This window comes from Macrosteles quadrilineatus, unplaced genomic scaffold, assembly GCF_028750875.1.
Source record: "Macrosteles quadrilineatus isolate MER2022 unplaced genomic scaffold, UCM_ALF_1.0 Scaffold_3__2_contigs__length_128488019, whole genome shotgun sequence".
Lineage (NCBI taxonomy): Eukaryota > Metazoa > Arthropoda > Insecta > Hemiptera > Cicadellidae > Macrosteles > Macrosteles quadrilineatus.
The window spans coordinates 109,889,369-109,913,745 of NW_026542596.1; the positions used below are offsets into that span (position 1 = coordinate 109,889,369).

General features: G+C 35.2%; 1 protein-coding gene across 2 annotated transcripts; it reads right to left on the bottom strand.

The window, feature by feature from the left end:
- Positions 1 to 749: 749 nt before the first annotated feature.
- LOC128990011 (polycystic kidney disease protein 1-like 3) lies at positions 750 to 16,614 on the bottom strand. 2 transcript variants are annotated; one of them, XM_054412220.1, is made up of 2 exons: positions 16,568 to 16,614; positions 750 to 5,477 (listed from the first exon to the last, which is right to left on the bottom strand). In XM_054412220.1, the coding sequence occupies exon 2, from the start codon at positions 5,448 to 5,450 to the stop codon at positions 3,483 to 3,485; it is 1,968 nt and encodes a 655-aa protein (XP_054268195.1). In that variant the 5' UTR covers positions 5,451 to 5,477; positions 16,568 to 16,614; the 3' UTR covers positions 750 to 3,482. The 2 variants fall into 2 exon arrangements, with proteins under 2 accessions (XP_054268195.1, XP_054268194.1); XM_054412219.1 differs by having other exon boundaries at positions 16,412 to 16,603.
- Between the last annotated feature and the right edge of the window lie 7,763 nt (positions 16,615 to 24,377).

Genomic DNA, 24,377 nt, shown 5'->3' on the forward strand with positions numbered 1-24,377 from the left:
TAACAAAAGATTCGCAATCTAAGCAAAGCCTTGGACAAAAAGTTAGTGTCGCGGGTGGGATTCGAACTGGGGACCTCCAGATCACGAGTCCGAGACGCTATCAACTACGTCACGAACATCGATGGAATCATATCGTCTCGTTACGGTAATGGTGTTCCCTAAAGAGCAGAGTGACGTCACGCCCCCCCCCACTCCTTCTCTAAAGAGGTTCTCATCAGTTCCTGACAGGGGAAACCAAGACGCTATACATTAGTCAGCCTCAGCAGCCACAGCCATTGGTGTTCGGGTTTGTGGTGTAGTGGATAGAGTACTAGACTGTTATTCTAGAGGTGACCAGATCGAATACCTCCGGTGACTCTAACTTTTTGTCTAAGATTTTGCTTAGAATGCGATTACTTACTGTATTACCCCAAGGAACTCAGAACTTCTTTTTAAAAACATCCCAAGAACAAAATAATAAAGAAAGCTAAGCTAGGTCTAATCAAACAAGTGATTTATCAGTGGCCAGTTTTTTTTCGTTTGCAATAAGTGATCAGTCAGGTTGTAGACGATTGTCCCACGAACAAACTTGAGAAAGCTCAGATGACTTACGTAATAGTGACGTCAGCTCTGGTCAGGGGTAAAATTCCAGGATGTAAGGTACCAACTTTTAAGGGTTGCGTGGGCCGAGCGCCGGGTTGGGCGAGCGCCACGCGGATTACCTGACTATGTTGTGACAGTGAACCGGATAAATCAAGTGTACACTTAAACTTGTCAAAGACATAAGACGTTTATTTGTGATTTTTACATGCATGGACAAGTCAAAGTTGTTTTCATACAATTGTATGCGTCACATATTCAATCTAGCCTTTGGTTATACAACTGTGTAAACGAATGGCCAACACTTCCATATAGGCTAAAGTAGACAAGTTGCATCTTCATCTATGTTACAGTATTTCTTTTTTTACATTCATAACACTTTTGTAAACGTTAATATTTAAAATCTAATTACGGCCACGTTAATTTATTGCGATCAGAAGTGTCTATTCACTATATAAAGTTTAGATAGTTTAGAAATGTGACACTATTCTGGTTCTATTGATTCTTGTGATATGGAAACCTCTCTCAAGGATGTTAAATTTTGTCCATGCTTCGTTCACAAATTCAGGCTGTATAAAAGTCCTTGGAGCCTAGACCTTCTAATTCGGTAAACAATTAAAAAAACTACAAAGAAAATTTGAATCTCACGGTGTAATAGATAGTTAAACTATAATCACTCTGGTGTTTTAAAAATAATTTGAGATGGTAAATAACTCTTCAGAAATTAACATTACTCTTATGGCGGGCAAATCCGGCCGTAAGCTTACATGGATTCCCTTGGAAAACAATTCAAAACTATAAAAGAACATTTATAATATCACAGTTCACTATATATTTAAATTGCAATCACTTTGGTGTTTATTTTTGAACGATAAACAACTCTTCAGTAGCTGTTTAAAATTATCCAAGATGGCCGCTAGCCTCCAAGGACTCATATGGGAAACGACTCCCACTCCATCCACTCAACCTCGTCTTTGATTTTGAAACGTCTGACAGCTGAAAGTGGGGAGAATCCTTAAAAGAACAGAATATACAGCATTATGGCCCAAAAACACATTTTGCCAACTGTCTCTAGAAGATATCGAAGACAACAGACTAGGCAAAATATTTTTAGTTCCTATGCGGTGCTTGTACGAGGTTTTTTTTGTACGAGCGTTTGAGAACCAAACATTTTTGGTAGAGCTGGCGACCACTTTTGGACAAAGGAACGTTATGATTTCTAAACTACTTTAAATTTGGTTCGGTCTCAAGTTACCGTACCATTTACAACATTCACTTCGATTAAGACAATTGCATATCTGGCTGTAATCCTAAAATAAATATCATAAAGTAATCAGAATATACAAACACATATCTTGCTTTTTCATATATTACCTTTGAAAGTTTTCTCGCAAAATGTTTATCAGTGGAATTCAAGATACAATATAATTATATTGTAAATGATCAATATAAATTTAATAGGCCTACTAGAACAGATATGACGGGTTTGAAATGTTGGAATGTGCACAGAAAAAGTAGTAAAGGTAATAAATGTAGAACTGATGACCTCAAATATATATTATAATTATATACAAATTTTGTTAGGTGGGCTATATTAGATACTTTTAACTCATAACATTTGACTAACTTCATATTTTAACTTCTCAAACAAACTGTACTGAATACATAAGTTACACTAAACCTCAATTGATAAAAACTCAATTATTTATTTACAAAATATATCAGTTAGTTCTTAAATTTTAAAACATAAACGTCACCAATAAGAACAAAAACCTATATTTATTCATAGCTAACTGCCAGTAATATTTCAGCTTGGCCTTATCGTGAATCATGATACAATGCCAAGCTAATCATTTAAACACTGAACCGTTTGCTAAATAATGTATTTAAAACTTTTCAATTACAGTAGAACTCCAACCAACCATCCGAATGAATTGGGACTGCATCACATTTGGATGATAAAATACCCCCACCGCGCCGTGGGAAACATGCAGTTGCAGACTAAGCGAATTTTCATTTGCCTATGGTATTTCGCTAAAATATCTCCTATTTACTCCCTATTTAAATAACATTAGTGTATGAACTAAATAAATTTTCCAGATTTAATCAAAATCAGTTAATTGACAAGTTAAAACAGTTCAAAATGGGGAAACCAATTTTTACACAATATAAAATTCCCTTATAAACCCCCGTTACCAACGAATTTCTAAGACTGCAGGAGACGATGATCACTTCTACACAAGATTTGGCCGCGATCTTACAACAATAACCATAAACAATAACTATGTATTCCGAGACCGCGAAAGACGATGTCTATACGACCGCTAGGGAGCCTTTGGATTTGACCAAGATCATAGCTTCTGCCTTTAAAAACAAGAGTTACTGGGATTAATAAAATTCGTTCTGTAAGCGATTCGGAAAACTGGAGTTCTACTGTAGCAATTCACCTCAGTCCAACCACCATAGAATAACTATATTATTATAGATTTATCATCCGTATAATTAAGCTAGAGACAGTTTGGATGTTAATTCCGTCCGGTAAATGTGGGGGCGTTTCTTTTTTCCATAATTATGTCGTCTTATTTTCTCTAAATGGCTTTAAACATGTAGTGAAAACAATTAAAGAAACATCAAATTGAGCTCTATTTACACCGTACATAAACATATGCCTTGTTAACGTCGTTGAATTGTCTACACCTGATCCTAAAGTATGACATATCTATAAAAGTGTAGGCTTGATTTTGTCTCGTGCAAAAAATCTAACAAGTACAACTTTACAACATGCTTTACTGTAAATAAACGTTTTTTCTACAATGTGACGATTAAAAATCTCGTAAATAGCTAAAGGGTCTCTTAAATTATTACAATACCTTTGAGGTAAAAGATATTCTTTGTTTTGGTGTTTACGCCTTAATAGAATGAATCTCTTCTATCAAAGCAACAATAGCTTCTTCGCTGTCGTAAACCCCGTCGAACCTCTTGATATGATATTGGTGAATATAAACTTTCGCACTGTAAGTTTCAGGGTCCAATTCAATGCATTTCTTTAGCGTAGGTAGACCAAGCCGGCCCTTTGTGACTTGTGCAATACAAAAAGCGTTGGTTTCGGGTATTATATGAAGATTCCAACTCGGATACTGCAGTGAAACGTCATTCATTAGATCATATATAGTTCGAATGGATTGGGTTTCTTCTTCCACAGGATTACTAGGTACACTCAGTTCAGTGACTGGGTTCGAAGTATCTTTCCCGTGTTTAACCGTTGATTTTTTGTCTTGGAGATCGGATGGATTACCTGATCCCTCGACACAGGCGTTGTTGGCGTCGGCGTCAGGGCGTAATGGCTTTTTAGAAATATCAGAATCTGTTAAATTTTGTATCGGGTCATTAGATTGGTGGGGATGTTCTGTATTGTCCTCTTGGGATACATTTGTCTCGACTTCTGTAGCATTTTCTGTTTCATCCGTCAATATCCTAAGAAGATCTAGATGAGGGTCTCCATCCTTTGTACTTTTATCATCAGTAGATGGTGCGGTTTCAAGTTTGGAAGGGCTTTTAGACGTCTGATTTGATATTATTTGGACCTCTTCATTAACCACAGTGTCATTTGCAACATTAGATGACAGTTCATCCTCTGGATCCAAATTTTCTAGAGTCTCCACTTCAGTATATTCATCAGATTCGTCATCGGCCGATGGACTTGGTAAAGTCCTGTTCACTTGCTTGGGACCTATTCTCGGCCTTCCTCTTGGTCTGGGGGTGGATGTAACTGGGGGTTTCGGCTTTTTGGCGGGTCCCATTTGTTTAGTTGGCTTTGCAGGAGAGTAGAATTCATTTGGAGGTAGCTCATTCGAGGATTCAGAAGCTGCAACAATTTTTTGCCTTTTCTTACCTAGATCTTTTGGTCCAGCTTTAGGGGAGTTAATGGATATTGGGAAAGGAGAAGCCTTTGTGGGCAAACTTGCAGAAGGAGTTTCTGCGGTAGCTGGCGATTTTATTGCATTTTCCATCACTGATGACTTCCGGTTGACGTTTAACGATATTACAGTATGTTTGGTGCTGTTCAGTGAAGTTGGACTTGCTACAGACTTTAAATCCGGGGGCAAACTACTCTTTTTAACAATTCCGCCTTTGACAATTGTTGGGGGTTTATTTCCAGCATTGGGTTTCAGAGTTATATTGGTGGTTTTCTCTGGAACTGTCTTTTTCTTGGGCGCATTTACAATCTCGTCAATCAACTCGTCGAACAAAAATTCATCTTCAGAGTCGTTAGTATCCATTTTAAACGAGCTGTTTGTTCCTTTTGGTGGCGACTCTTTCTTACGTGTTTGTACAGTGGAAAACGATATTCCTTTAGTTTTTTTTGGCGACACTTTTATTGGCGGAAATTTCCTTTTGTTGGATGGAGGAAGAGCTATTTTGCTCCTTTTTTGGAGCATGGTCTTTTTAAGTATGTTTTTCACTGGACTGTCTTCCACATCGGACTCTTTTTTTATGGTTCGGGGGGGCTGTTTGGTTTTAACTTTACTGTCATTTGACTCAATGAATGATGTTCCAAATTCTGCCAACGCCTTGTAATTTTTTTTTGGTCTACCTCGAGTTCTGATGTCATGCTTGTTGTTAGGTACAGTCTGTTTGGAATTGCTCTTTGAAGGGTTAGGTTTACTTTTCTTGTCTATCCTTTTTACTGGTTTCTTAGTCGGCTTTGTATTGACTGGAACTGGTAAATTGTTGATATCAAGCCTTGTCAAAACAACTTTTGGCAAGCTCACAAAAGGAATTAATGCTTTCTGTTGAACATTTTCTGTTTGTGAAGTAGAAGGCCCAGCTTCCGGTTCACTTTTATTTTCTGGAACTTTACAGTCTGACATTTTCCTCGATCCTTTCTTGCCTTTAATCTGGAACAAAACGGAAAACGATTTATTTTCTTATCTCTAATCATGTTCTAGAGTATATAAAAATTGCCTTCAAAAGTTGTTAAGTGTTTACGATACTCCAAAGTGTGCATGGTGCCAGGGCCAAACTACAACAAAAATAACAATTTCCACATAAAGGGATTGCAATGGAATGATACAAACCAGCTTCCGCACCTGCTGGCCACTGGCTGCTGAGGGGAATAGGAAGCGACACAAGATGTACGCCTGTTAACCCCAGCATTGTGGGGTTGAATTTTCCCACCACTACATTCACAGTAATTTCCGTACAGTTGGCAGGTCCCAGTCTAATATATAATAGTTTTAAGTTGTATACTAGTAATTTTAAAAGTAATAGAATAAATCCACAATAACTGTCTGCTCCGAAATATTAAATATAGATTTGCCATGCTAGGTCAACGAGTTTTACATTTTTAAGTCCAACAATCGAGAGAGGGAGAGAGTCACTAAGTTATGCAAATTTCAGCTATAGGCTACCTACAATTACAAAGGTACCCGCATAGTGAGGAGGTAGAGGTGTAGGTAGGGGTCGCCGGACCTCGATGTAACACAAATACATTGTATGTTATGGGCCCGCGCATAATGAAGACGTCGAGGTAGAGGTGTACCTAGCGGTTTACCAGAGGAGGTCTAGCACGGCCACTTCTAAACGAAAACTTGTTTGTCTTTTCGAGCGGTCAATCGCGCGGTGCTTCTCTGTAATGAGCCCCATGTAAAATGTAGGTTGCAGTAGTTTGTACAATTTCCAGCTTTGGTGACACATTGGCGCAAATGTATGAAAATGTTTAGATGACATCCTCATGCACCTATTCCCGAAACTTGTCTGGATATTCCTTTAGTTGCAAAAACGGATAGTAATATTCTCCCAGATATTGGCGTAGTTGATTTATGGGATGAGTGGTGAATTTTCGATTACACAGCGTACCGATCAGCCACCACTTACATGCTGACGACATGTCGTCACTGTCATAACTATTGTCACTTAACATTGTAAAAAGATTAATCAGACAACCTTTCTGCTCGCAACACAGTGAAAAGATTGACTCTAAATGCGTTAAAACAGCACGCTAAACCTCCTCAACGTGCGATGTTCCCTCTACCTCTACCTCCTCACTATGCGGGTACCCTTAATCCGTCTGTTTTAATCATTCGGTTTAATTAGCTATAGGAGAATTTACAAACTTGGGCGGTAGAAACATTGTTGTGTAAACCTCAGCACTTTGATGCCCCAGCTCCGTAACGGTTGATCTTCGTGTTAAGTCAAATATAGGATAATTTTATATCACTTGGGCGAAATGAGTAATTACAATATTGTAGTTCACTTATATACTATCCAAATTGTATAATAGGTAATATTAGTCATTTTTGGGAGCTTGTGTGTACAGTAATATCAAATGTTGTCTTTTTTTTACACAGTATGTATATTGAAATGAGCTTTAAGTAAGTAACGAACAAAGTGGTTACTTAAATACTTTGACCAATCTTATTATCACTAATCCGGAGAAACAAGCCATTCCGCGTTATCATACTGCACTAGCTATGATTAGTCTACACATTCGTAGGTTGCAGTGGAACATTCTCGCTGATAATGATATAATCTTCCAACGCTCAGTAATACTCGTCTAGTAGGCTACTTCATCACACCACTGGAAGATCGAGGAGTCATGTATAGCCCAATTGTAAATAACATGTTTGGCATATGCTGCGTTGAATAGCAAAGGAGAAATCTAACTCGTAACTTGACTGTTACAGTGATAGTAGTTACGACAGATTGAATACTGTGGGATGTTTCATTTTCGCAACATTGGATTCAGTGATAGAATTCAGTGATAATTCAGAGTGACTGAACCATTATACATTATTATAATACATATATCTAACAAACTACTTGATCTATCCCTTTTGCTATTTAGGATATAACCACCAAAATATGGTAACATCCAGTTGAAAAGTGTGTGTTTATGCGTTTCCAGACAGATTTCACGGTGTAATAGCTAGCGAATCTCGAACTTGTTTTTAAAATCAATCGACGATCCCATAGCTCCATATTCATATATACTTGATCATGTAAATTACCAACTATTGCAATTCCTTTATTCTTCATTAAGACTATATTGAATGACACAAAGGATACTAGGCTACAATTCAAATTTTGACAGAAAACGATTGAAAATAAAATTGACCAATTTTTACAGGACGGGAAATTTGAATAACCAACCTCCATATATAGCGTATTGAAACTATTCGGTACTTTGGTATGCCGGGGCCACTTATTTTACAGCGCGCTGCGGCGGCTATATTAGATTGGGTTACCATTAATGTTTGTAGGACCATGGTAGGACGAATCGAACGATAACAGATGAGTCATACTTTCTATAACTGCCACAGCGCGCTGTATAGTATAAGGGTAGCCTTATATCCTTTATCTTGCTTTTAAGAGATTCTAGTTTTATGATTATGAGAATAGTAGCAACATGTGATTACAGTTAAAAAGGTTTTGGTTATAATAGACCATATACAATAGATTTAACATAACACGTACATTAAACTGAAAAATAACATTGCCACAAACAAATTGAGAACCTCCTCCTTTTGTTGGTAGTGGGGGAGTAGGTTGAAAAGTAGAAAAATATTTATAAATATGTGGAGAGGATAAATTCTTGTAAGATTAAAAACTAAAAACGTGGGGCGCATGCCATAGATAATAATAATTCAATAGGTTAAGATAATCCTAAATTAGCTATTGCATGCGCCCCGCTTTTGTTTTAAATTTACATGACTTTATTCTCTCCACGTATTTATAAATTATTTTCTACTTTTTAGTGCGTATAAAACGTAGTTTTTTAGAAAGTTTTTTATTTATAAATTATTTTATGGTTTACAAAATTTGGACAGCTGTATTTAGTTGAATTATTATTAGAATGTATTTGCCAGAAACATTTTTTTAAATCAATCTGATGGTAACTATGACTTATCCATTATTAAATTTAATTGTATTACAATAAATTTTATAGTAAACAATATACGCTTGAATATGACTTATCAGTCTTCAGCTAATCCATCACATGGGAGTGTTTTAGAGAGTACAGTCATAGATAAAACATACTCCCTTAGGGTACAGTATGCTCAAGCTGAAGTTGTACTTTTACTTATAATTCCCATAAGCAATACCTTTTTTGATATACAGTATAGGAAACTAGTAATGTTTACAACAGTAGATTATATGGATGAATAGCATTTTTACTTTTAATCTATATTGTTTTTAACAAGGACAAATAAAAACTATTAAACTTATTTACAAATACTAAAAAAAATCACAATGAAGCTGTTAGCTTATGAGAACAGTAAATTTTGTTATATTTGTAAATTTATACATTAGGTCATGAAAAATCCGAAGTTTCCACGTCTCTCAAATGGCTATACACAGAATCACTATAACACTCTGGTGGTACTTACCTTTATCGATTTCCTGTAACTTTTAGTTTTAGTGACAGTGATATATGAAGAATTAATTGACTATATTAATTAGAGAATTCACAAGTCAATACTTTTTTCACCTTGCCTGCTATTTCAAGTGTTTTACTGATTAAAAATTTAAACAAATCAATTATTACGAGGGTAGGCCTATCCTATTGCAAATTGTGCATTTCAATAGGGTTCAAAACTTGTTAGCAAGGTAAAACAAAAAAATTGAAATACTTTTTCCCTTTCAAGGATTATGTTTGTTTCAGACTTCAGGTGAATAATCTATACTTAATACGATGAGGGTTTTCTTTGTGGCAACCCTTTCAGCTGCCCTACTTAACTGATTTTCACGATTGATGTGTAATTTTAAAACTTAGGATCCAGCACACCTGCGAATGGTAACGAAAAATGTAATTTCTTTAAGAGCTTCACCTTTTTTTCAATCTTTTCTAGGGTTCACTTTCAAATATCCAGTGTTGCTGACCAACTTTCTTTATAACGGTTTAAATATGAACTGTAATGTGATCTAAGAACTGATCCTTCAGTTGAGTGATTAAACACAGTCAGATTTAGATCATAAACAAGAGACAGACGAAACAGTTTATAAAATTAGATTTTAAATACATGGCAGAAATACTGTAATAACTATACCTAAAATTCTATTTAATGAAATAAACATAACATTTTCTACCATACGAGAAGTCAGAAGGAGATATTGTAGTACACTAAATTAAAGGGTTCTATAGGGGGAGCCAGTAATATAAACCCAAAAGGTTTATCATAATCAAAACGGTGGGAGTTTAATATTACAACCATGAAATTGTTGAACAAGGCTAAGTTGACATTCTGTAAAATTGCTGCTGTTTTGGTTAGGATGAATTTTTTGGGGGTCAGGGTTGTAATAGGTACTGTGTTCTAATAGGGATTGTAAATTTATGTATTACTCGAATCATTCTCTAAATTAAGAATGCCTTCTGAATCTTTGAGGACCATTCCCAGTGAGATAACAAAATGTATTTGCTTCAAAAAGTAGTTATACAAGTTTCATACTTGCATGTAAAGTTGGGTTGCGTTGCCTGCAATGGTTAAAAAAATACCTGACTTTTTGTGGACCCTGTATAATGTTTAATTTGAAATACTGTAGTAAGGACATGTACTAACGTATAATGCAATCATTCTTGTGACATGTTGAAATACCTTTGTAAGTGGTGCTCCAAAAAATGTTTACTACACACTCTACCATTTTTGGAATCAAAAACATCAGCTCTCTTACACTTCTGTACCCGCACACATCTCTCAAACTTAGATTTTTTAGGAAAACGTGATACATTACATCTTTAGTTTTCTTAGAGCGGATCCTAAAAATTGCGACACTGCAGCCCACCATGGTGTAAAAACCTCTTTAAAACTAAATAATATGAAACTACTTTTAAATGTGTAAAATAATATCATAACAAAAAAACACTATTTCTACGTAAAAACGTTATAAACAGAAGATAAAAGCACGTTTTGTGTCTGGCGGCAGTGCCCGCTGCTACGTCACAGTGGTGGAATGAGAAGAGGTGAGGCGCGCGCGGGGCGAGGGGGGGCAGCATCAGGCGGCACACGTTAAATTCAAAGGACTGGGCTAGCCCTTCTATGTTAGTAGTCCTGGCTCCCTCCGCTGGGAATAAAACAAGGACCATGGGGTCCTCTCACGGCAACAATAGTTAGCCTATGTTTGCTGCATGCCACAGGTGCATAAAAGGGGCCTAAGGTGTTTTTAATGCTTTACATTTTTTTATTATTTGGATAAAATTAATAATTACAAATTTTCATCAATTAAAAATAATTTTTTGTTATAAATGTTATGATTCTAAGGACTCCGAAACTGCTCGACAGATTGTAATGAAACTTTCAGGCATTATTAAGCAATACTCATATATGGTTTGTGTGATGTTTGGTGCAGATCCGTCAAAAGGGCTCCGCCCCAGTGGCTCTGGAGTTTCCCATGTTAACCTTATGAGTACTCATAATTAAATGGAATTAAAGAATCTTAACAGCTGGTTCAACTAAACAATTTGATTCTGTGATGTTCAAAAGCATTAAAAAGTTAATATGTTTACCAACAGGGTGCAGCACTATTATTTTTTAAAGTTAAGAAAACAGCCAATTTGCAACCAAAAGGTAAGTGAGCGTAGCGAACGGACTTCAACCTGGAGGCGAGTTACCGTAGTGAACGAGCTAACCTGAAGGCAAGTGAGCGCAGCGAACGAGCTCCAAGTCAAAGGTGAGTGAGCTTAGCGAACAAACTTCAACCAGGACGTGATTGAACCATGCAAACGAGCTCATCTTGAAAATGAACGAGCATTTGACTTAAAACCACATTAGCACAGGACGACGTCTGTCGGGCCAGCTAGTTGGATATAAAATTTGCTTAGGTGATAGAAATAATACAATAGCTGCAAAAAAATTTAAAGGCCTATTCTTAAAATTGTTTTAAGTCTTTAATTTAAAAATAAGACCAAAACCTTGTTCTTAGAGTTTTTGCCTTACACGGAATAAAAGCATATCACGTACCACTTTTGAAATTCGAATACATCTATGAATGAAGCACATTTACTGTTCATCACACGTTTTACTTCAGCAACAAAGGCAAACAAACAAACAGAAACACTCAAAAGTATTTTAAGTTAAGCTAGTAGGCTTATAAAAAACTTCTGATATTTTTCGCCTACCTGTTTGCAGACTCGGAACTGAAACCAGTAAGTTCAAACTCTTTGAACTTTGTTTTTATTTAAAACAATTTCCTATCCTTTTTTATTTTACTTGAGCCACTTAAATAATAAAACGTTTCATTTTATAAACTGAAAGATTCACATGTCAGTACTCTTTCAAACAATAGGTCATAACCCACAACGTAGGAATGACTAATGACTGGAAACTGTCAGCATTGGTAATTGAAACTAGTTGTAAGCACCAAACTCGACTTTTTGGTGTTGAGGCTGACTGGTCGAATGAAATCAGTTGTAGATAAACTGTAGATAAATGTATACAAATTGAGAACAGTTTTAAGGGATACTTACAATGTAAATACAGTATATGTATTTTTGTTGTTTTTAAAAATATAAAATACTCATGATTTAGATGTCAATGCCTATAATCAAATCTGTTGTAAAAACCAGGTAATAAATAAATATAAATATTTGTTTTACTAAGTTAGAGACATTAGGCCAACTGAATAGTTTAAAACTTGTCAGTCATGTAATAAACTATATATTTCAAAATTAATTGTACATGTTGTCATTCCATTACGTTTTATACCAAAGTAATATTGCATATGACAACAAACAATAGGAATCAACCTCAAAAACTCCAATGTTTAAAGTAAAATTTTGTGCGATAATTTTCTTTGAAATGACTGAAACTACTGAAACCACTGCGCCGGTTGAACGCCACCTGTTGTTGTGGTAGAATTTGCTCCGTTTTACGTTTGACTGAAAAAACAACTGGTTTTAAAAACAACCAATTGACTTTGAGTCGATTGTTTTTTCCAGTTGGTTGTTCTATCACTAGTACAAGCGCTAAGGCCTACCGCACACGAGAGACTTTTTTTCGGCCTACTATTTTGTCGTAGTCGGGAGTCAAAGTTGGCTTCATAGGGGTAAATCTGAGCATGCACACGGGCCAACCGCAGCCAGACAGTCGGGGCATTTTGAGGCTGACCGATTTTCCAGCTAACTGCTCCCGGACTCAACTGTCGTTTCATATTAAATAGGCATAGAGACTAGTTTGAACGGAAAAGCGCTACGCTGACAATCAAGTGTGTTGTGGCTGCGTCAAGTGCAAGTGTTTTGCAAGAGAAAAAATTGATAAACTTATTAATGAAGTGGAGGCACGGCCCCCTCTTTATAAAAAGTCTTTGTAGGAGTATTCAGCCATAATATTAAAAACTATCAACACTCATTCCTGAGTACATGAAAAATTTGTCCGGATATTTCTTCAAATCCGAGTATAAGAGGTAAATCTGGCCTTTCAAGGTTCTTGGACTAAATTGGATTCACACAGTATTTTCTTTTACGTGTTCACGCACAAAATCTGATCAGTAACGCACATATGACAGTGGATTCTATCATATACATCTTTTTAACACCCGAAAGACGAATGAACAGTTGTGGCGTGTGCGCACAGTCTTTATGACTTTTCGATTGTCCACCCAACTCCAACCAGACATTCGGCCAAGAAAAGTCTCTCGTGTGCGGGAGGCCTAAGCTGTCTGCTTGAGACCAGACAGGGCGCAGACACGCTGGCACGACAAGGTCGCGTCACTACCATGGAGTGCTGGCCACTGAGCTGATTCAAACAGTGCACAGCATGGTGAGATCGGTGACTATCCTCTAGTACCAAGTGACTATCACTGTACTTAAGGGCTACCCTTAACTGTAATTCAATAAAAAATAGGTTAATGTTTATAAAAAATTGCAAGACTACCTCACTGTGAAACAGTAAAACAAAATAACTTTTCATAATTAAACAAATTTATTTAGGCCTATTTGATTTTTTTGGCTTCTGGAGGCCCCCTTTGACCAGCCGCCCTGGCCAGGCGGGCCTAAAAAAACACTCCCATTGTTGGCCATTTTCAAAAGAAATCTAATGGTTAAACTCCTTAACATTGTCAATAAATAGAACAACCTTCGCAGATTAATTATGTTTCAGGTTGCTTAAATAATGTTCTCATGTGCAGTCTTGTTTCAGCATTGTTTCAATTGTTAATAAGACCAGCTAATACAATAACTCGTTTATGACCCTCAATGACCCGGAGACAACATCTATTAAGAGTACTTTTCAAATCCCCTAGAAAAATTCACTACCCAATGTTAAATTATAATACAACTAGTTCTATTAAAATAACCTCAATAAGACACCTTTTTCCAAATCACGAGGAAACTCAGAACCTCACTATGACAAGTCGTTTTGAGAAGTCGACCTTAATAACACCACTTTATCTAACTATATAGAAACTTCTCACGGGAATTCGCCAAGAACGGATACAGCTATGGCCGATTTGACCTCGAAAACACGATCCTCTGCAAGAAGAGCACTTCTATAGGCAATTCTATACAATAATATCAATAATTCTATTTTGATATTTAAACTTAATTTTTCTTTTTCCAAACACTCAAAGTAAGTTTGTATAGTCTGAAAATTCATGCTCTTTAGGTTTCTGAAGAGTTCCGAGCATTTATTTTTGTATCAGAGGTGATGTTTTGGCTGCTCTTTAGTTACTTATTTGTTCTACAATCAATTGAATGAAAAATATTGATAGGCTAGGTCTATATATAAATTATTTGATATACCTATTGATTATTTCATTTGGTTGGTTAGGTTAGGTTAACCTAACTAACCAAACTTGATATACAATATCGAATGAAATAATTGATAAATTGATCGATATATTAATTCTAATGAGTGTAGGACAGATACTAAAGTGCAGCCGATGTTTTAGGAATTAAATCAAGTTAGATTTTTCATAATGGTAGGCAACACACGGCGAAGCTTTTCATCAGACTGCAACCAATACCCAGTACCGGTAGTTAAAAGCTTAAAGCATGCTGTGTAGTTAATCAATGAGGATTAGGTCTACCTAACACTATTGCCTACCAAACAATTTTAAACATAGGCCTATGAAATATAATCTAGCTTGATAAAAAAAATAGATCACAGTATAACCTCAAGTTTATAGGACTGCAAGACACACAACAGAAATGCACAACCAGGTTAACACCACCTGGTTTACAGTGTTTGGGTACACTTCCATATCTGTTGGCACTAGCAACCGAATGAAAAAATCTATCGATATATCGACTTAACTTAAACAATTGAATAATTGATTAATATTACTCATTCGGTTGTTTGTGCCAACAGATATGGAAGTGTACCCCAGTGTTTCTACAAACTGTAACTTTGAAAATAGAGCTAGGTAAGATAACTTAGTTTAACCCTCCGAGTGTCACGTGTTTTGGCCTTAATGTCAGCCTATTTTTTGCTCATTTGCAAGGTTTTATTAAAACTGATCTGAGAAGCTTAAAAACAATGTTAATTATACTGTTCTATATACCATTTTGTTTGGAAAATCTTGGGCTTCAATATTATATATAAAACATAAGGAAGATTTAAAAAAAAAAAAAATTTTTAGGTAAAAAAAATGTATAATTTCAAAAATTTTCAAAAAAAATAAGTTTGCGCTCAATGAAATTGTATAAATTATAGGCCTATAAATATTTGAAAATAGCCACTTTGTTCTAAATTTTATGAGGATTACAAATATATAATAATATAAGGAAGTAGATTTGCAAATAAATAAGTTATGGGCAAAAAACAGATTTCAGTACATAGCGTTTAGCTAAGAATGCATAGCCCAACCATAGCTAGGAATCTGGCTGATAATTTACATCAATATCACTACCTACTTCTTCAGGATCATCAACCAGCACTTCAAAACCACTAAAATCTTCTTATAATGCACCACGTATATCACTACTTTTGATTTTTAACACTAAAACAATGATAAACGTAATAAAACACATCAGTCATCGGTCCGAGGGTAACCTAGCTGTTTACAAATACACGCACGTCAGCTCAGTCAGCTGTCTGCTACAATATTTTCGGAACTAAAATGAATAGTGCTTAGAGACAGACCTCTGGAGAAAGCTTAGAATATTACGGAAAGAACGATACCTAACTCAATCCAGTACAGTCCGATTCAGTTAGTCATAGAGCCTTCGCCGTAAACAGTGTTCGCGAGTCGCTGCAGCGACGCACGACACTATACAAAGTGCGTTACGCGTCGCTGCAGCGACGCATGACACTCGGAGGGTTAACTCATCCCCTAAAATACCAACCGTTACGGTCACACACACCTCTCTGAATCTGAGGGCTGAGTTTAGTTGGTAAGTTAGCTAATGTGTTAACATGTCTTCTACCAACCGTCACCTCTCTATAATCTGTATCTAAGAGCTCTGAGTATAGTTGGTAGCTAATTGTGTTAAACATCCAATATACTTAAGTCTTATAGGCTATTACTTTTATCTTTGTTAAACTTCAGTAAAACTGAGGGTTATTCTCGTTTGTAACATAAACAATATTGGCACTGAAGCAAAAAATTATTCGAAAAATAGACAAGTAAGAAGTGACTGGGCACAATGTGACTGGTTCTAGCCTAGGTAGGTAGGTAAATAAACTCTGGTTTGGGTTACCTTAAACAACAAAGATAAATAATAAGTTACACTTGTCTAACCGATTATAGCCTACTAGGAAATGTCACCTACTCCTTAACCATGTATTTGTTTTCAATAAAATAGTACATAAAATATTAATATTAGGCCTAATGAGCATTACAAAACTGGATAATATAAGACCTAGGCCTAGATGGTGTTTGTTTGGGAAGACTATACCTTTGAAAATCTAACAATATTATGTTAGAAACTGTTGAACGCCCATCAGCAATAAGTTATACAGCATTTAAAGACCGTTGAATCCACAGTTCAATAAATAATTTGCGAAACACTTATAAAATGTATTTAATATTAAACGTTATGATAAAAACAAACCTAAATTCCAAATATAACCAACCGCTTTCCGCTTTCTTGAGGCTGCGGCTGCGTCACTTTCAATTCAGTTCAGTGATGCAACTGTTTTTGGGGTCAGACAGAAATTTCCCTTAACATAATAATTCATCTTTTGTCTGCCAGAAATATCAAAGCAAAGATCACATTATGCTACGCTAAGTTTTGCGTAGCATATGTAATTTTTGATCAAAGTAGTAATTTTTTTAATTAACTTTCAATTTAATTGAAAATAACAGGTCATGATAAATTATATATATTCCCAGAAAATTAAATACCCACTACAATCTCAGTCTCTGGTTGGTCTGAGTACTCTGTCTAGCAAATAATTTATTCGATATGTACTGTAAACGTGTTTTCGTTAAGCTTTCAATAACATACATAGATATAACATGTTTAATTTAAAGCAGATTTATATTTTATATTGGTAAGGTTGGATTTACACTTGAGCATGATGCAGTTTTGTTGTCCTAAAAAGCTCCCAAATATTTACCGAATTTTATCCTAGAGAGTAATCAATTTTCCCACAGTGGTAATGGTAACACTGAAAGTTTGGTGCCGCTCCCGCTTCTTTTTTCCGAAAAGTAGGACATTCTTTTATAAAAATCTTTTAACCGCGTAAAATTCCACGGAGTAGATGGATCATCTTCACAAGATCCAAATTCAGAAAATCCAAAGTTTATATTGCCTATCGGAAGAACCAATAGTTAAATACCCGATCGGAAGATCCAACGTTTAATTGCAGTTTGGAAGACCCAACGATCGGTAGATATTTTAATTAACATGCAAGGGGCATTAGAGTATAAAAAGAGAGGAAGGAAATTTTACATTCAAATTCAACTGTAGACCTGTAGCCTACAACAAAAACATTGGACTTCATTTTTCACCCTTATAAAAATTGGTTAAAAGTATTTAAGTATAAAAAACAGTAACTATCAAAAATACCCCCGCCGCAGCAAACCTGCCGTCTAAGCGAATTTCCATTTGACTGAATTGATTTTCAATTGATCTATAACATTAGGTTTAACGAGTACCTAGGTTTGCTGCTACAAGGAAACTAATAAAATGTGTGTTTTAAGTAAAATAATTATTGCTTAGTATAAAATGAATATTTGCCAAGTTTGATAAAAAGATATCCATAAACAAGCAAACTACAACCATAGATGAAGTAATATTTATTCTATGCTACAACATTTTACAATATTCTCCTTAAAGATCTCCTTCTTTACATAGGAATTTTAAATTTACAATTTTTGTAGTTTTCTCCGTAACCAATAACCTTACAAAAACACTTTGATCTACTGAATTGTTTGGATTTTAAGCCCTTTAAGAAGGTTTAGAGAGAAATTGCGAAATTTTGTGTTTTGGGGGTCAAAAGTGAGAAAACCCAATTTTTACCCCATAAAACCTCCCATAAAACCCTGTTCCCATGGTCCGGTCATGCTGGATCTCGAACTCATTCAAGTTTATCCCGCCTTACACCTTCAAACCAAATTTCATCAAAATCAGATAAAAATTACTCAAGTTATCGTGTTATCGGACACACATATATATATATAATAATAATAATTGGAAACATTATAACAACATTAAGTAAGTACCCTTTTAAATTCATTTTAATTAAGAAACGAAATGTTTCGACACTTAGTCATGTTTTCATACAAATACAATAACAAATTAATGAAAGGAATAAAAAATATAGTCACATGTTAAGCTTACTTAAAATTTAGAGGATCTTGATCTATTCTTTGTTTAATTTTGCGTATATTATATAATATTTCTGTTTTATTGCAATTGTAGGATTTTTTCGAGTATCGGATTTGTTTTGTTGATGATCATGGTATTCAGTAAATTTTGAGGAAATCTTTTGTAATTTGTGTATATATGAAAATCTTCTTTGACATTTAATTTTGTTTTATTTCTTTCATATTCTAGAATTTCTAAATTTTCATTTATATTTTTGTATTCATGTCGGGTTTCGATAAGGTGCTCTGCAAAATTTGATTTCATTGTCGTTTTGTTACCTGATTTTAACACTTGTATATGTTCTTGGAACCTTTTTTTAAAGCTACGACTTGTTTGGCCAATGTAGGATTTATTACAGTCTGAACATTTAATTTGATAAATGCCTGATTTGTTTATATGTTTAACTTGGTTGTTATATGCTTCATTAGAAATTTTGTTTGAAGGCACTCAAATTGAAGCAGAAGAACTACATAAACACATAAATTCTCTTTCGTCGCAAATTAAATTCTCTAAAGAAATACAAAATAGCTACTTCCCCATAGGGAAATTCGCTAAAAGGGAGTAAGTATAAAAACAGGAGGGGAAATTTGACATACAAATTCAACTCTGCAACATAAACATTTGTCTTCATTTCAACTCTTGCAGTTTGCAGTCGGTTAAACACTCAGCTTTCATTGCTGGAAAGAATTTATGATGTGCCTAGCGTATTAAATATATAGATCTTTCAACCAATTAGCTGACTGGATAAGGTGGTAAATTGAAATATTTAGTAGTCAACTAGCTGTCCCAAGACTTAAAATTCCTTGCTCAACACTATAAAAAAATTTTAGATTTTAATTTTCTAAAACTTTTTATACTGAAGGTTAATTTGCTTTAAAATCTGAACAGAAGAAGGTAAAATAGTTAGTCATATATATATCTACTAGCTGTACCCGCGGGCTTTGCCTCGTTTAACTTCATAAGTATTCGTATGGCTTAATCACTTCCTGGTTGAAGTTCGTTCGCTTCGCTCACTCACCTTTAGGTTGGAGCTCGTTCGCTGCGCTCACTTGCCTTCAGGTTAGCTCGTTCGCTACGGTAACTCGCCTCCAGGTTGAAGTTCGTTCGCTACGCTCACTCACCCTTTAATTGCAAATTAGCTGTTGTCATGAATAAAAAAAAAATAGTGCTGCACCCTTTTGGTAATCCTTGTAACTTTAATGCTATTGAACATCATTGAACAGAACAACCAACTTGTTTAATTGAAACAGCTGTTAAGATTCATTAATTCCTTTTAAATATGAAAAATCATAAGATTTAACATGGGAAAATCCGGAGCCACTGGGGCAAAGCCCGAAAGCCCGATCAGAATAAAAACTACCTAGTTTTCCTATTTAATGCCCAAAGAATCGGTGTACCGAATTTCAGCCTCCTAGGTAAATGGGAAGTGGGAGAATTAGTGATGAGTGAGTGAGTCAGTCAGTCAGTCAGTGAGGGCTTTGCCTTTTATATTACTAGCAAAGTACCCGTCCTTCGTACGGGAGTGGCATATAAGTATATAAAATGCTTAGTACAGTTATACTTAAGCTTAACGTTTGCAATGAGGGAGGACAAAGAATGATAAAATTTGCTTCTTTAAATTCACGGTATACTATAGTTTTACACATCTACCATAGCCATAATGTTCTACCACTTCACCCAAACAATAGAAAAAAATAAATTATTAAAGATTCACAAAATATCACAAATTATTCGTGAAATTAAAAACAAAAACATAACTGTAAACAGACAGTTCTCATTGTGTATCACAGTTTTTTTGTTGCTGCTTAGTTCAAATTAGCTGTTTTAATAAATGAAAAAAAAATAGTGCTGCATCCTGTTGGTAATTCTTATAAATTTTAATGCCTTTGCATATCATCAAAGAATGAAATATAGACTGTCAGCCGTACTGCGGTTGCCATGGTTACCATAGGTTCCGGCGCACACCGCTGTAGTTTACGTAGCGCGTACGCCGTAACTACCGTGGTGCTCCGTGGTCTATATTTAATTCTTTTTGTCTATGATATCATAGAACCAACCTTTTTAGTTGAAACAGCTGACTAAATTCTTTAATTCCATTTAAATATGTGTACACATAAGGTTAACATGGGAAACTCTAGAGCCACTGGGGCGGAGCCCGAAAGGATTTTTGAGATAAAAATATGCCTATATGTTAATCGGAAATGTGAGCTATCATCATGCCAAATTTGAGCCCAATCCATCCAGTAATTAATGCGTGATTGAACTTCAAACACACAAACAAACAAACAAACAAACACACAAACTTTCACATTTATAATATTTAGTATATATATAATATAATAATACAATAATATAATAATATAATAATAATAATAATAATAATAATAATAATAATAATAATAATAATATATAATACGTGAAGCCGTTTTTTGTTAACGCAACTCCTCCCTTATTTGTGGACCAATTTCAACGTTTGAGGTGTCAAAAGATTCGTCTCAATATGTAGTTTTGCAATAGGTTCTAGAATTCTAAAATTCTTGCTCTTAAGAGCGTGAGGCCCACTCAAAGGTCGGGTTTTCCCCATAAGAAATACATAGAACAAATTTAAAACAAAAAAACAGCTGTTTATAAGAAGCTGTAGCTTTTTGGGAGTAAATATTGATGTTTGTAATATTTAGTAGGTTAAGACCAAGTTAAACAGTTCAAATCAGTTTTGTTGGAAGAACAGAAAATGCCTCAAGTTCAAAGAAGAAATATTGAACGAACACGCGGTAGTAGGACACAATTAATAATAAGATATTTTGTGCGTATGAGGAGAGTAGAAAAAGAGAGACCTGGTCTAACAGATACCCATCCAGATACACATTCACTTTGTGAGATGAATAATATTTGTCAGTTCTGCTATGCAACTTACTTTGGAAGTGAAACAAATATACGAAGCTCATAGTGTTGTCACGGTGGGAAAGTAAACTTGCCTAAATGTCAGATCAAATGAATGCATGCAAGAAATGTTTACTTCAGACACTGACAGATCGAGATATTTCAAAACATTTTGTTAAAATTACGTTAACCAACTTTTAATGGTATTGCTGCTTTAGCCTATTCAAAGCAGGTTATGGCTGTCCTGTTGATAACCCCGAGTTTGTGGGTAAAAAATGGAGCACATGAAATGGTTGACATCACCCCACTTTTCAGGTTACTCTACGGAGAAAATTCGTTTGATCGGGGGATGTCTCAAATCAAAGAAATAAAATGGCCCAACTTTAATTACTTAAGAAAGGTTATCAGTAACAGATACCCATCCAGATACACATTCACTTTGTGAGATGAATAATATTTGTCAGTTCTGCTATGCAACTTACTTTGGAAGTGAACAAATATACGAAGCTCATAGTGTTGTCACGGTGGGAAAGTAAACTTGCCTAAATGTCAGATCAAATGAATGCATGCAAGAAATGTTTACTTCAGACACTGACAGATCGAGATATTTCAAAACATTTTGTTAAAATTACGTTAACCAACTTTTAATGGTGTTGCTGCTTTAGCCTATTCAAAGCAGGTTATGGCTGTCCTGTTGGTAACCCCGAGTTTGTGGGTAAAAAATGGAGCACATGAAATGGTTGACATCACCCCACTTTTCAGGTTACTCTACGGAGAAAATTTGTTTGATCGGGGGATGCCTCAAATCAAAGAAATAAAATGGCCCAACGAAAGGTTATCAGTAAGGTAACAGTGTTCTTCAATTCTCAATGCTGGAAAACTTTGTTGCAACATATTAACTCGAATTGAGGCAGATCGTTTAGCAATCATCAGAAGTTATCAGTTAAAATCAGAGAACAGAAATGATGTAGGTGAACGGTGGTGACGCCATTAGAGATATTTAAAATTAGTTTCTAACAAGTTTTCAAATAACTCTAAGATGTAATTAAAGTTACTAGAATTCAAGCATAAGGTTTTCCTCAGCGTTATGCTTCATACTAGGCGGCTCATTGAGTTCATTCAACACGGGTTCACTAGTATATATATATTTAATGAATTTGATTGTCAATGACCAGCATTTATTTTTAGGGTGCATAGTTTAAGAGTTAACTTGTCAAAAAGAGCAAAGTAATGAGAAAAATATGTAGTTTTTAAAATTTACAAACTTTTGATAGTGAAAAACGTGAAAAGCGTACAAAATTTCGAAAATATCAAATTACAAACATGCTGTCAATTTCATTAGTTTTAATTTTGTATATGGTCATAATTTCGCTTGGTCCCATGATTTCCAAGATTTCAGCAAAAACCCGAAAAAAATGGTACGTACAAGCCCCCCCCTCACCCAGCACAAGGATTTAAGACGGGGACTTTTGGTATGTTTACCTACTAACTATATACTAAACAAAGTTACGAAGTCAGAAATTGTCATCCAAACATTTCCCTCTATACCTTTTAGTTGCCTGGGCTATATTATTCCCCCTTAAAGACTGGGATGGGTGGCGTCGTCCTGTAATCCAGCTACTAGGAGGTCACGAATTGTGGATATTTATAGGCATGCACTGTGGATGCTATACTCCCTGGTGTGGATTAACGTCCGCACGGGTGAGTACTACGACTATCCGCAGTACTATCCTGATAATTAGACCAATTCGTATATACCAAGGAAAAAAGTGGTTCGGATTCCACTATAAACTAACTGACCGTCCCTCGAAACGGCACACGGAAGATTTCTCAGGTGCAGTTTGACGTCACTAACTGCTGACGTCACTTTGAGGGAACACAAATACCGCAACGATACGGATTTGAGCCATCGGCCTCGGTGGTGTAGTGGATAGCGTGGCGGGCTGATAATCCGGACGAGCCGGGTTCGAATCTCGCCGGTAGCACTAACTTTTTGTCAACAATTTTTTTCATATCAGCAAGTTTGGTTGGTTTGGTTAGGTTATCACAGTTTAATTTTATAATTAAAAAAAATATAAAATTGAATTTTAGGCATTTATAATTTTATTTTATGAACAAAACTATTTTTTAGATTAGTAAACCTTCATTCGATTTTTCCTTTATCAGCACGTTTGGTTAGTTTGGTTAGGTTATGACAGTTTATTAATAAAAAAATTATAAAATTGTCTGTTTCTTCAGACGCAGCAGTTAGTGACGTCAGCAGCTAGTGACGTCAAACGGCACCTGATAAATCTTCCGTGTGCCCCACCGGTAGGTCCCTTAGTTGCCATTAGGTGTATGGGCTATTAATTAACAGCTGTGTCTAAGGAATATGTCGGCCTTAGTCACTAACAAGACTAAAAGATCGCGCCACTCATCATACACTCATCTCCATTCATACTTGGCTTAAAATACCTACTTTGTATGGTCGCCATTTCAAAGAAAAGTATTAATTCATAACCTTTGAACCTTGTAAGTGATTTACTTTAAACTAAGTACATAAAGTAGTGGAAAATCTTACTAATATTATAAATGTGAAAGTTTGTGTGTTTGAAGTTCAATCACGCATAAACCACTGGACGGATTGGACTGAAATTTGGCATGATGATAGCTTACATTCCCGATTAACATACAGGCATATTCTTATCTCAAAAATCCTTTCGGGCTCCGCCCCAGTGGCTCTGTAATTCCCCATTTTAACCTTATGAGTATTCATATTTAAAGGGAATTAAAGAATTTAGTCAGCTGTTTCAACTAAAAAAGTTGGTTCTATGATATGGAAAAACATTAAAAATTTATAAGATTTACCAACAGGGTGCAGCACTATATTTTTTTGAATTTATGAAAACAGCTAATTTGAACTAAGCAGCAACAAAAAACTGTGATTCGCAATGAGAACTGTCAAAGTAGGATTGTTTACAGTTATGTTTATATTTTTTCATTTCATGAATAATTTGTGATATTTTGCGAATTGTTGATAATTTATTTTTCTCTATTGTTTAGGTGAAGTGGTAGAACATTATGGCAAATTAATTTTTAAATTAAATTTTAATTAATTTTTTTAAATTTTTGTTTTTATGTAGATGTGTAATACTATAGAATACTGTAAATTTAAAAAAAGCTAATTTTA